The sequence below is a fragment of the Argiope bruennichi genome, chromosome 6 (assembly GCF_947563725.1).
Source record: "Argiope bruennichi chromosome 6, qqArgBrue1.1, whole genome shotgun sequence".
Taxonomy (NCBI): domain Eukaryota; kingdom Metazoa; phylum Arthropoda; class Arachnida; order Araneae; family Araneidae; genus Argiope; species Argiope bruennichi.
In genome coordinates, this window is record NC_079156.1 from 77,642,902 (window position 1) to 77,657,597 (window position 14,696).

Sequence of the window (14,696 nt, forward strand, 5' to 3'; positions counted from 1 at the left end):
TTGATTGAACATAAAACTAAAAAAACTGTGAAAAGAAAAAAACATTTTTTTTAATTCAATTTTTTTGGAAGTACTTTATTTAAATAAATAAACTAAAGAAAGTGTTTTAAATGAAATTTAACTTAAATAAATACATTAAGTCAATCTCACTAAACCTAAAATAATAATTTAAATATTAATTATCATTAATATAAAATTATTAATAATAATTAATAACACTTTTTTAATAAAAAAGTGATTGAAATAACGTTTATTTTTAACAAAAATTTCAAAATAACAATAACAGAATATTTGGTATTGAAAAGTTCATCGATTAAGTATCGAATACATCTTATGCATTTGTATAGCAAATAAAGATGCGAGTAATTAATTGTTCAGAATCGAAAGGATTTGATCTCTTGGAAAATTTCAGATAGATCTTAAACTTGTTCAAAAAGTTTTTGTGCAGTACATTATTTACTTATTCGAAACATTTTTCCTATTGAGATATGGCAACAGGAGTTTTGAACCATGTGCTCGGAACTGTAACTTCTTCCAATAGTTTCGGTTTCAATTTGAAAAGCTGATTATAAGCGGGTGGTTTCTTTTATGGTTACTTAATATTTAAATATGAATCATTGAAGTAATATTTGTTTTTTTAATATTCGTTGTATTTCCCTTGATTTTTTTGATTCAGCCGATCTTTCTATATAATAGTTTTTGAAATAAAATAATTTATTTTACGTGTTATGAATCAATCGCCATACAATCGAATTATCGGATTGTGAAAACGAAACTTTCACAATGGAAGAAGAATTCCAGTACTGTGGAAATTGGTAATATATTTTTTACATATTAATAAAGTAATTCTCTTTTGTTCTATTCCTTGATTTATTTTTTATCTTAGCAAAAGGGACATAAGTGCTAAAAATTACGTTATCCACACTGCACATTGTGAAAGGAAAATCCAGCTTTGTTATCGGTGCTCGGAGCCTGTACCTCGAAGTGAATTAAAGGAACATGAGGAAGAGTTTCATTCGAACGATATCTGTTCAGATTGTGGTATTACTGTGGAAAAGTGGAAAATTGAAAAGCACAAAGTAAATATTTAACATTTTTATATTATTGAATTTTTTGTGAAGTATTATATATGCATTAATTTTATTTTGCTTGTTGAATTTTTGTATTTTTGTAAAAAGGCTTTTGGAAATAATTTTATTGTTTCATATTTACAATAAAAATTTTGTATAAATTAGTACAGAAAATTTTTACTGACTTTTTTTATTTTCTCATATATTGAAGTTTGCAGGTAGTATTGTTATCATCAAGAATTTGAATGAGATTTTGATGAATTCCCCCACATTTTAATCCACCTTTAGACCAATAAACATTTTTGGCATTACATCTTTCTTTGAACTTGCTAACTCAAAAATGCTCAAATTTTGAACTGTATGCTTCAAAAGCTTGACTGTTAGTCTGTACTTTTCCAAACCTGAATGCAATATATTATAAATAACTTTGATCAGTGATATTCAGTATATTGTCTTATTGCTACAACTAGTTTAGTCTCAAATTTTAGTATCAAACTGCTAGTGAAGAGGTACAGAAACAAAATCTCGCAATAGGTTCAATAATAATGTCAGAGTCATGTCAAATATTTATATTTCATTGCTGTTGTTCAGCAATACCATAGAAAAAAATTCATAGCCTTACCTAACATCACCAATTTTATGTTTAAAAGGTTTTGGAGAAGTCAATCTTCCATGTTATTTAAGGTATTATCATTATATTTATATGAATCGTCTTAGTGATGCAAAACATTTTCAGATTTATTGTTTTAAAACATTAATATCTATTATATTTATCTACCTAAACAATTATAATTGAGATAATGTAAATTTATTTTATAGAACTGTATCAGAACAGTTAGACACATATCATTGTTAAATGTCATTTATCAGATCATAAACACACTATAGGACTCTTATAATTTGCACTATGTTTGAAAATATTGATTGAGATATTGGTAAATGGATCTATATCTTTTTATACTTATTGATTAAAAAGTGTATTCTTTGTTTAAAGCAAATTATATGATTATTAATATTTCCTATTTAATTTACATTTAATAAAATAAGGTAATTTTCAAGTTTTAAGAACTGCTAGGATGTTTGTTTTATATACGTTGTGTAATATATTAGTTTTAAGATTATGCAATATGTGGAGTATAGGATTCATTTGTTGCTTTCAAAATCTAATAACTGTAACATTGTTGTAGATTCATTTTTGTTTTCTGCCCAATATTGAGAACATTATTTAAATTAATGAAAAATTTATTTTTAATTTTCAGTTTCAGGGAATTTCTTACTTCATACAAAAAATGTATAACTGTCCTCTTTGTTGAAAATATATTATTTTTATTATGACAACACAATTTAAAAATGTTTTTAATTGTCTTGTTTTGCCAATGATAACTTCTAGCTCAGTTTTAAAATGGATTGAATGAATTTCCATTGGGATTTTTTTTAAGTAAAAGGAATGGTGATTTTCTTTAGACAGTTATAACATCATTTTGGCAACTGTGATACTATATTTGTGAAAAAATATTCAGTCAAATAAATGTAGATGTTTTAATCAGTAAAAGGGTTTTTAAAAAAGATTTCTAATGTGTTGTATCTGTAATTGGAGAATATGTACCAAAACATATTACAATATCAGGATTAAATGATTTTATTTTGAATAGTAATGAATACAAGAACGATCCAGAATTTGCTGAAGATCTTTCATAAAATTTTGTTTCAGAATGAAAATTAAATTTAAAAGTTGAAAATAGAAGTAGATTTTACAAGAGCAGAATTTGAAAATAGAAATGACTCATTTTCTTCTACTTCTACTGTTGATTTAAATAATACTAAAATTTTTATGTTGCCTAAATTATAATTTAGACAATTTATTGATGATATTAATTTTTGGCTCCCAGTTTGGAGTCAATTTGAACAGATACATAAAGATGAGAATATTGCACCAGAAGATAAATTTCAATACTTAATTTAACAGTTTCTTTCACATGTGAGGGATATAGTTGAAAGCTTTCTGCCAATTAGAGTTGACTATAAAAGGCTATTGAGAGTTGACAATCGTGAGAGATTATGGTTGCAATTGGTAGAGAAGATATTTTTGTGGAAGTATATGTGAAAGAGTTGCTAAAATTATTTCTGTGCAAACCAAGGAAGAGTTTTCATTAATTTTGTTTTATGATAAGCCTGAATTTTATTTGTGTGTATTAGAAATGTTTTTTATGTGTTAACACAGATAAATGTGCATCCTTTTATATCCTATGGCTAAATTTTGTATCCCACCTTATTTTTTTAAAGATTTGGAATCATAGTAATATTTTCAATACTGACACCGATGTGGTAGAAAGATTGAACTGTTCGATGTAATTTCTGAAAAAAGTATTAGTAGAAGAAAAAAAATTATATATTTGTCTGTAGCTGGTTTTAGTTTAGGAAATGACCAAGTGTATAAACCTTTGAAAAAGAAACAATATAGTTTGAAAAATTGTCGAAATGAAATAAAAATTTAGAAATAAATTACTTCAAATAGAGTTGTAAAGAAATCTTGCATTCACATTGCCTTACAGCTCTGAAAACAAGTCCATTGGAAAGACAGAAAATGCATAAGAAAAACGATGATGCTTTGCTTGTTTATCTCAATTTCCCTAGAATGAAGTTAAGAAATGCAGAGCAATTTTAAAGGGCATAACATGTTCCAAAAATCATTTTCCTTTAATGTATGAAGCATTTGCATCAAATGTACAGTAGAGGAAAAAGGAAGAAAAACTAAATTTCAAATACTAAATAAATGATAATTATTGAATGATAATTTAAGTCTTTATGAAAATATTTAACTATGATTGTATAAAGAAGTCTGTGTGTTTTGATTTTTAAAAGGTAATATAATTTTGAAGTTTAATTGTAATTACGTATAATCAGCTATCCAAATTGTAAAAAAAATATCCAATACTTTATGCTTGTAATTATTTTAAATTTATCCATAAAATGATTTCTTTTCTTAACTTGATATATCATTAGCTTTTTATAAAAACAATGTTTATTAAAATATAGATTTTATTAAATCTTTGTTTTTTATATTTTGTTTCATTTTATTAACTTTTAGAAAATTAATTTATTCTATAAATAGTTGTGGTTTAATTTTGGCTTAATTTAGTAGGAAGTGTCATTTTATTTTCAATTTATAATAAATATTTTTTTATAATTTTTTTCTTAAAATATATCAGTAAATATCATTTTTTGAATTTTAATTTCAATGTTGGTAGCATTTATACTGAAATATGGTTGGCATTATTAATAAAATATTAAAATACGGAATTCTGATTTATCAAAAGTATTCTTTCTTTGTGATAATTCTTTTCTAAAAAAATTGTAAAATTTATTATTTCTTATAGGAAACTTGTGTTAAAAAGTTAGTACCATGTGAATATTGTGAATTGGAAGTTCATTTAGACAGTCTTTATGAACATGCTGCCACATGTGGAAGTCGAACTGAGCAATGTCCAAAATGTAATAAACATGTGATGATAAAAGATCTAAAGAAACACCCTATTGATTGTTTAAAAAGGGTAAATTTTTAACTATAATTATTTAAAAATTGATCAGTATATATATTTTGCAAGACTTTATTTATTAGATACATTTAAACTAATGTATTTTTTTTTGTGTATTTTCTTTCCAGAACATTTTTTTCTGTTCTCCCTCCCATCAATCTTCTTTCATTTAGATGCTTGTACATTAAGTATAGTGGTTTATAATTATAAGAAAATATTTAGAAGAGAGATGAAATTGTATAAAAATTCCTCCTTAAGCTTTTACTAATTACATCCTAGGATATTAATAATAATAATGTGTCTTTCTATAAATATAATAATTGAAAAATAGAATATGTTAGAGGAATGAAATATAATATGTAGTTTACTCTAAAACTAGATTTTTATCATATTTCATACATTTCATTTCTCATATTTTCATATATTTTCTCATGTGTATCCATGAGCGAAATCTATGTACAAGTTGACATAGGAAGCTGAATGGATGAGATTTAATATATTGCCTTATGATCTAAATTACAAATATGTTACAACTCTCTAAAAGATGACCTAACTGTCTATTTATAATTTATGCTTGTGTAAAATCAATAAATACAAACATGACACATTTCCATTGTCAGGGTTTTCAGAATTGAATTTTATCACTCTTGAGATTAATTATTGTCTTTTATGTAATATATATAATTTTGATATCTCACTCATTATTTATACTGATTTATTCATTTGCTGATAAATTGGTCATACTTGTTTTACTTCTGGGTGTATATGTGCGATACATTTCATTATTGTGTAAAGTTCCACTGTTTTCAAAATACATGCATGTGTGTGTGTGTGTGTGTTATAGCATATATAAATGTTACAGCTTTATATATGCTGTACCATGAAGTTCAAGAAAATATCATAAAGAATATTTTCATTAAAGTGCTAAGTTTTTATTCAGTTTTTAATAATTTTTATTTTTTTTTTCAAATATATTTATATAGTTCTTATTTAGGAACAAGAAACAATGCCCTGTGAGTATTGTGGCCTTCTAATTGATTGGAATGAATTAATGGAACATACTGCATTATGTGGGACTCGTACAGAAAGATGCTTTTTATGCAATGAGCATGTTATGGTCCAAGACAGAGATACTCACTTTGTAATCTGTGGAAAAGTAATTCATTATTTTCATAACTGGAACATCTATTTTTTTTTCTTTTCTTTTCATTTTATTACTTGCCATAGGGTTAATATTTTGTTTTCATTTGTTTCCTTTATGCCATTATTTAAAATTATGCAAAATTAAAGCCCTCCCCCCTTCCCATTTAACTAGATAGAAAAAATATTTTTCAAGATACTTTGTAAAACATTGTTATTTCTGTTGAAATATGCTTTAAAATATCGATAGGATTCCACCAGTGGAATTATTACTTTAGTGAAATTAAAATTGCAATATTTCTAGACTGAATTACTTTTTAATGTAGTTCATCAAAAATAATTTTGGTTTAAATTATTGACTTGTGCATTTATCAATTACTGTATAGTTTTGAAAATTTTATTTTAAGCTAAAATCATTGCATGCTAGTTCTGTAATATATGTATTCTGAAGTATGTGTTTATGTGCAGGAAATGGATAAATATGGAATGCTATTTATATTTTGCAAAAAGTATGATTGTAGTTGTTGCTAAATTAAATTATGTACTAATTATATACAAAGATTGTAATTTGAGGTAAACAACAACAATATTTGAAAAGAAATTTTTAGTGCAATTCACAAATATTTAAATGTTTGATATATATAGAATAGTTAAAATTAATATTTAGCAATAATAATATTTTTAGGGAGAGAGACAAGTAACTTAAAGCAAAAATAATGCATTTAATTAATGAAAAACATTTCTGATAGAAAAATTATTATGTAGAATTGATAATTTATGGAATAAAATGAAAATTATTTTAAAAATGCAATCAAATCTTGTATAAATTGTTGACAAAACTTCCATTAAAATAACCAATATATTCTGTATGAACTTATTCTACATGATAAGTCATAATATAGTCTTTATTTCATAGTTTCTCTTCTCCATTGTATTCTAGAAAATTTCTGTCGCAAAATGCTTTATTAGAGTTTCTGGTTTTTGTTCCTTTCCTGTCATATTTTTGGATATCACAGGAAAGGAGCAGACACATGTAAAAGGAAATAAATTAAAAACATAAGTAGCAAACATATATAAACAAGAAAGGAACTAGGAAACAATTGAAATATTTCCTGTCATATTATTGTCAAAGACAATGATAGGAACATTTCCTGTCATATCCTTGAATCCTTAAATAAAATTATTTGCCTTTTAAAACACGATTTGACAAAAGCAATCTAAAAAAAAAAAAAGTTGTATGAGGTACGTTAAAATATTTGGGTATACCCAAGTATCTTCAATTTTTTTTCATCCATTCCTTCATATTTTTCATTTTTGTTTCGTTCATATCTGTCCACCTGCCAAATTTTTCTCTATGTTTTTTTTAAAAAAAAAGAAAATATAGCAATTTAACAATTATTATGCAAATATGCAATACAATTTAATATTTGTCACATTGCAGGTCAATGTTATAATATTTTAAAATACATGAGTCATATCCTTCTTAAAAATTTGAATTGCATGAAAAGATTTGTATATGTCTAGGGAGAATGTCTTCTTTATATAGAAACATTTCATCCCATCTTGATGAATGGAGAATGCCTTTTCCTGGCAAATGTATTAATGAAAATTATATGCAAATGATTTGTAAACACAATTTTGATGAGAATCTGTAATGTATTTTATTGAATTGTTATTTTGTACATATTTTAAATATCTATGTATAATAAAATTATTGTAAAAAATAATATTTTAATTACACAAAGATTAAAAAAAAAATTAATTAAGAATAAAATTCAAATGTGAGATTTATATGTTTTTTCATTTTAATTATATCTTTATGTAGTCCATGGATTTCAATGAGTCTTTTTCTTGTGGTAATTGTGGAGGTTCCTTTACTCGTAATACTATTGAGAGGCATGTTGAACTCTGCAGATCACATCTAGAAAAGTGCAAAATATGCAACACTTACATTCAAAAAGAAGTAATGGGATTACATCTTACAAAGTGTGAACAGGTATTATACCTATAGATAACATTTTCAGATCTTAGTTACAGTGGTGGCCAAATTTGTGGACACTTATGAAAATTTTAATGTTTTCTAACTTTGTATGGTTATAGAAAATGTAGTGTTTCACAAAATGCAAAATCTTACAAATCATTTTAAAGTGAATTTAATGCTGATTTCAATACTAAAAGCAAAATTCAAATATTTGCAATACAAAAAAGTTGAACGGCAATAATTATTGAGATACATTCATTAAATGCTGATGACTGCAGTGAGTTATCAATACTTAGTAGGGTAGCCATTATTTTTTATTACAGCTTCATACTGATGTTTTATTGATCTGACAAGAGTTTCAAGCTCTTCCTTCATTATTGCATGATTCTAGGAAGCAATTATAACCTCAATTAATTGTCTTTTATTTGATGAACGCTTTATATGTACAAGAGTTTTCAAATGGTACCTTAAGTTCTCTATAATTGTCACAACTGTTTCTTGGCTAACAATTCAATGCTCTTTGTACTAAACTAAGCTTTCGATATTTGGCTATGTGGCAAGGGGCTGAAACCTGCTGCAAAAATAAATGATGCATTGTTGGGAAAGAGATAACTGATGGAAGGTATAAGTTTCAGCTCTAGAATAGTGTCAGCGTATTTTCTTGCATTAAAAATCCCATCGATAACATGCTAGAGACCAATACCGTCTGCTGAACATGCATGACCAAATCATAACACTAATTGAGTTCTTTATAGTTACCTAAATGCAGTCAGGATGTAGCTCTTTACCTATTCTACGTCTTGCATATTTTCACCATCACTATCGAATAATGATATCTTTGTTTCATTACTCTGTATAACTTGTGACCTCTGATCATCTGTCCAATTAATGTGTTCGTTTGCCCACTGTAATCTCCGATTTTCAAAAGTGTCCACAATTTTGGCCATCACTGTATTAATTTGCAGCAATCTATTTCATTATTAATAATAATAAGTTGCAGTTGAAACAAATGCTAGATGTACTGTAACTTTCTGTTCAGAAATGTACAATTTCTGCATCCCTGCCTTTTTTACCGTTGCTGTGATTAATGCTCTTCAGTACAATTGATAAAAAATTATATTCATATAAAAATTGGCATTTTTTGATAAAATTGATGTTTGTTAAAAACTTCTATCAAACTAATGCCTAAATTTTAATGTAATGTGCTTAGTTATGATATGTTTTCATCAAAACAAAAATCATATTGTATTAAAGGTTATTATTAGTTTGATAAATAAATAAATGCAATCCATTTAAAAATGTATTATAATAATTAATTTTCTTCACATTAAAAGTTTTGAAATTTCTTTTAATGATGTAGAATTTTATTAGAAATATGTGTATCACAAATTAATATTTTAAGTTTTTATTTTTATCTATATGAATTTGAGTGAAAAAATACCTGACCACAAGGTTCATTTACCAGTCTAGTTTATACTATATCAATATTGCTTTCTTTATTGTACAGGAAAGAATTCTAATATATATATATATATATATATATATATATATATATATATATATATAATTTTTGCTTTTATTGTATGGAATTGAAAAAAGTTTTTCTATTATGTTTACATTTTGTGTGTAGTTAACTTCTCTACATAAACCTATGGCATTGAAGGTCATTTTGTATATATATGTCTCCCCTTTAAAATATCCTTTGAAAATATCTACTACTATTTTGAAATAAATAAAAATTATGAAATAAGGAAAATGCATTAATATAAAAAAGGAGTTATTTATATTTCAGTATACTAATCGTCACTCAATGAAAAATAAAACAAAAGCTTTTGAAATTTCTTTAGCCTTAAGATGTGTTTGTAATTTAATTTCAAGATTATTATAATATAAAGCTTAAAAATGACTTTTATTTTCAAAAATTTCCATTTTATATTATCAAAACAATTAAAGCTTACCTTTCTTGCAGTTATTGTGGAGATTTATTACTTAGTGATTTTCTTGAAGATCATGCTAACAGATGTACCCTGTTTATGTCTCATTGTTTTGTTATATTAAACAACATGATTTCAATTAATAAATTTGGATATTGCTGTATTTCTAATATCAATATCCTTTTTTGCTAGTATTGAAGAATTATTCAAGAGCTAGTTCAGCATATATTTTTGTTTAATTTTCTTTGTATATATGTATGGTATTGAATATCTAGTATGCCATTATCTTTCCTATAAAGTATTCCTTTGAACAGATTTATTATGATGTTTAAATACATCTGAATTAATAATAATTAATGAAATCTATTAATATTAATCAAATATTTTTTTTTATTTCACTAACCAATGAATTTTAAAACTATTGATTAATGAAAGCAAGAAACCTTTAGAAACTCCTTTAGGATTAAAATGTTTTTCATTTTACTTACAAGTTTACTTCATGGTTAAGTTTAAGTGAAGTTTTATTTCATTTTAAATTGCCGAATCTTATTTTAAAAGGAACTTGTAAAGCTTGAATTTCCTTGCAACTATTGTGGGCAGTTATTTCTTAGTGATTTTCTGAAAGACCATACTGACAGATGTGGATCTCGAACTCAGAAATGTGAAAAGTGTGAAAAATTTATTCCCTTGAAAAATATGGAAGCACATTCAGATATATGTGGAGGAGTAAGTATGCATATATTTGTATATATAAGTGTTCTATTAAAAGTATATTTTTTTGAATAAAGCAACCTTTTAATTATTAGATAAAAGACTGCATTTTATTTTGCCATTTTTTATTTGAAATTATTTAAATGGTCTCTAACAAATATCTCAGACTTAGCTAAAACTTTCTTCTATTACAGAAGTTGAATCCTGCTTTTCGTTATTTCTCTCATTGTTTTGTTATGTCAAATGACATAATTTCAATCAGTTAATATAAATGTTATTTTTTTTTAATATCAATCCTCTATTTCAGTTACTCTTGAGTGATAATAAGTATATCTATGGAATGCTTTTTTTTTTTTTTTTCATTTTCACTGTATTGGTATAAAATATTGATAAATATTTTGTGTACTATTTCTTCATTTTAAAATATTTATTTGAACGTATTGGTTCTGATGTTTGGATGTATTGTCTAATTATGATTAATTAACAAAATGTATTAATTAAATGAAATATTTAGTTCATGAACTATGAAATTCAAAGCCATTGGTGATTGAAAACAATAAACCTATAAAAGTTTCCTTAACATTAAAATGTGTTTCTGTTTACTTTCAAGATAACTTCATACCTCCCTTTAAACATAGTTATATTTAATGTTAAAATACTATTTCTTTTTCTAGAAGAAAGATTTAAAGCCTAAATATCCTTGTAAGTTTTGTGAAGAATTATTTCCTAGTGATTTTTTGGAAGAACATGCTAATAGATGTGGATCTCGAACTCAGAAATGCAAAATGTGTGGCAAGTTTATTCTATTGAAAAATATGGATGCACATTCTGATATGTGCTTAAATGTGAGTATATATATCACTCTTTTTATTTTGTAAAAAATATATTATTAAAAACTATCCATAACTATTTAAAGAAAATGACCAAGTTGTATTTTGTCAGTTTTAAATTTATAACTTCTTTAAGTTTTTTTTTGTTGTTGTTGTTGTTGTTCTTTTTTAAATTATTAAACTGGGCTGCAAGAAATGTGTTATACTGGGCTATAAAGCATCGGTCTACTAAAGAATTATGATTGTATTTCTCTCAATGTTTTGTTATATATTCAATTTATATATTATATGTTATATATTCAAGTTATTTTATTCAATAATTTTGAATGTTATTATTATGGTAACTTTGATATAATATTGATTGATATTAATCTCAGTTTTGCTATCATTGAAAGGAGGTAAAATTGATCCCCTATTTAGCAAGCAAATTCAAGAAATAGGAATAAGTAGTATATCTATTAAAAACACATTTTTTTTATCATTGTCACTGTATTTACAAATAGTGGTAAAGAATTCCTTTGTTTATATTATATTATTTATTATTATTATTATTTATTATTATATTTACATTTATTTAAATTAATGTGACACTTATAAAAGCTATTAATTTATAGAAATATTTTTTTATTTTGTTTTCTTTTAAATTCCAAACTATTCATGAGAATGCTTTTTCATTAAAATGTATTTCAATTTACATCCAGTTACTTCATAGCATAGCTAAAAAGCAGTTTTATTGCATTTTTAATTGTTTTGTTATCGTCTTAGGGGAAACAATTAAGGCTTAAATTTCCCTGCTGCTATTGTGGAGAATTATTTCCTACTAATTTTCTGGAAGTTCATACTAACAGATGTGGGTCTGAAACTCAGAAATGTAAAGAATGTGAAAAATTTATTCCATTAAAAGATATCGAAGCACATTCAAATATTTGTGAGGGCGTAAGTAAATTTTATATAATTTTAATTTTTTTTTTTTTGTATTGTTGAAAATAAGCTTTGAAAAAAAATACAATGCATTGCTGATAAAAGTATGTTTCCTTTTTTTAATATTTTTTTTAAGTCTGTGTATTATTTTATTTAGTTATTTTAGTAAATATGTTGTTGTAATTAATTAATTATATGATTTTCTGATGAATACTTTTTCATGCCGTTATGAAATATTGTGATTGTTAGTAATCTTTTGATTAATTTATGTAGCAAACCATTATTCTTATCATATCCCCTGTCTCTGTCTTTTTCTCTCTCACTGTATATATATATATATATATATATATATATATATATATATATATATATATATATATTCTAGTTATCTTCGGGGATCGGTTACATTTCCATGATTATTAATTGCAAAGAATTTCAATTAAATGTTTTGTGTAACATTGTTTTAATGGCTTCCTCAGCTAAATATCCTTAATATTAAAATGTTTTTATGTTTACTTTCAAGATAACTTCATTCCTCACTTTAAACATAGTTTTATTTAATATTAAAATACTATTTCTTTTTCTAGAAGAAAGATTTAAAGCCTCAATATCCTTGTAAGTTTTGTGAAGATTTATTTCCTAGTGATTTTCTGGAAGAACATGCTAATAGATGTGGATCTCAAACTGAAAAATGTAAGAAGTGTGGCAAGTTTATTCTATTGAAAAATATGGATGCACATTCTGATATGTGTTTAAAAGTGAGTCTATATACCCATCTTTTTATTTTGTAAAAAATATATTATTAAAAACTATCCATAACTATTAAAAAATGACCAAGTTGTATTTTGACAGTTTTGAATTTAAAACTTCTTTAAATTTTTTTTTAAAATTATTAAAATGGGATGCAAGAAATGAGTCAGAGTGGGCTATAAAACATCATTCTACTAAAGAATTATGATCTTCTTTTATTTCTCTCATTGCTTTGTTATATAGAATAACATGATTTTATTCACTAATTTTGAATTTTATTATTATGGTAACTTTGATATAACTGATAACTTTGATATGTTTGATATTAATCTCAGTTTTGCTATCGTTGAAAGGAGGTGAAAGTGATCCCCTATTTTGCAAGCAAATTCAAGGAATAGGAATAAGTAGCATATCTATTAAAAACACTTTTTTTTTTTTAACATTGTCACTGTATTTACGAATAGTTGTTAAAGAATTCCTTTGTATCAATTTATCGTTATATTTAGATTTATTTAAATTTATATGACAATTGTTAAATCTTTTAATTTACAGAAATATTTTTTTTATTTCATTTTCTTTTAAATTCAAAACTATTGATGAGAATCCTTTTGCATTAAAATGTCTTTCATAGCATAGCTAAAAAGCAGTTGTATTTTATGTTTAATTATGTTTTCTTATCATCTTAGGACAAACAATTAAGACTTCAATTTCCCTGCTGCTATTGTGGAGAATTATTTCCTAGTAATATTCTGGAAGTTCATGCTAACAGATGTGGGTCTGAAACTCAGAAATGTAAAGAATGTGGAAAATTTATTCCATTAAAAGATATGGAAGCACATTCAAATATTTGTGAGGGCGTAAGTAAATCTAATATATACATATATAATTTGAATTCAAGGAATTCAAGTTTTGTATTGTTGAAAATAAGTTTTGAAAAATATACAGTGCATTGCTGATAAAAGTATGTTTCCTTTTTTTTTCCCCCATCTTAGTCTTTGGACAATTTTATTTTGTTATTTTAGTAAATATGTTGTAATGAATTAATTACTATATGATTTTCTGATGAATATTTTTTTCTTCATACTGTTATCACATATTGTGATTGTTAGTAATCTTTTGATTAATTTATGTAGCAAACCATTATTCTTAACATCTCCTCTCTCTCTGTTTTTATGCTTATACATTCTAGTTATCTTTGATGATCAGTGTTACATTTCCATGATTACTAATTACCAAAAATTTCAATTAAATGTTCTGTGTAACATAGTCTTAATGGTTTCCTCAGCAAAATATTTTAAGTTTCAAATTTCAATTGGCATATCTCTCCATCTTAGAAAACTTGTACTATTCTGTTTACTGTGCTATGTATTTCCCTCATTTCTTTTTAGTATGTCTTTATGCATCTAATTATGTTAAAGTAAAGGCAACAGTGTTAAATGCGGGAGAGTTAAAAAAAAATCACTATTGCTTAATTTTGAATTTTATACTTTAAATTTAAATGTAGCTTAATTTGAAAGATTTTATCAAAAGCTGACTTAATGCTGAACTTTACTCTGTATGGAATAAACTGAGCCTTCATATATTGTTTATCACGAATAGAAAAGAAGCCAAGAAAAACATTAGTAATAGCAATGAAAACGATTTTGGTTTTGCTTCAACAATTAAATATATCAATGTAAAATATACTTAAAATATTTTTTAAAAGTTGATTTACAAATAAAAAAAAATTTATTCCTCAAAATAATAGGGATCTTTGATAAACCAATTTTTGTATTTTAAAATGATATAAAGATAATTTTTGTGCTTTAATATTTTTGGATGTT

General features: G+C 24.9%; 1 protein-coding gene across 2 annotated transcripts in view; it reads left to right on the top strand.

Moving 5' to 3' along the window:
* The first annotated feature begins 558 nt into the window (after nucleotides 1-558).
* LOC129971596 (uncharacterized) overlaps nucleotides 559-14,696 on the top strand; it is an 84,273-nt gene continuing 70,135 nt past the window's right edge. Inside the window, exons 1-10 of one of the 2 annotated variants that reach the window (XM_056085510.1) lie at nucleotides 559-815; nucleotides 887-1,079; nucleotides 4,448-4,621; nucleotides 5,601-5,762; nucleotides 7,572-7,742; nucleotides 10,220-10,387; nucleotides 11,047-11,217; nucleotides 11,968-12,138; nucleotides 12,711-12,881; nucleotides 13,560-13,730. In XM_056085510.1, the coding sequence (XP_055941485.1) occupies nucleotides 784-815; nucleotides 887-1,079; nucleotides 4,448-4,621; nucleotides 5,601-5,762; nucleotides 7,572-7,742; nucleotides 10,220-10,387; nucleotides 11,047-11,217; nucleotides 11,968-12,138; nucleotides 12,711-12,881; nucleotides 13,560-13,730 (1,584 nt within the window). In that variant the 5' untranslated portion in view covers nucleotides 559-783. The remainder of the gene's footprint in view (nucleotides 816-886; nucleotides 1,080-4,447; nucleotides 4,622-5,600; nucleotides 5,763-7,571; nucleotides 7,743-10,219; nucleotides 10,388-11,046; nucleotides 11,218-11,967; nucleotides 12,139-12,710; nucleotides 12,882-13,559; nucleotides 13,731-14,696) is intronic. The other variant, XM_056085511.1, reaches the window with a different exon arrangement.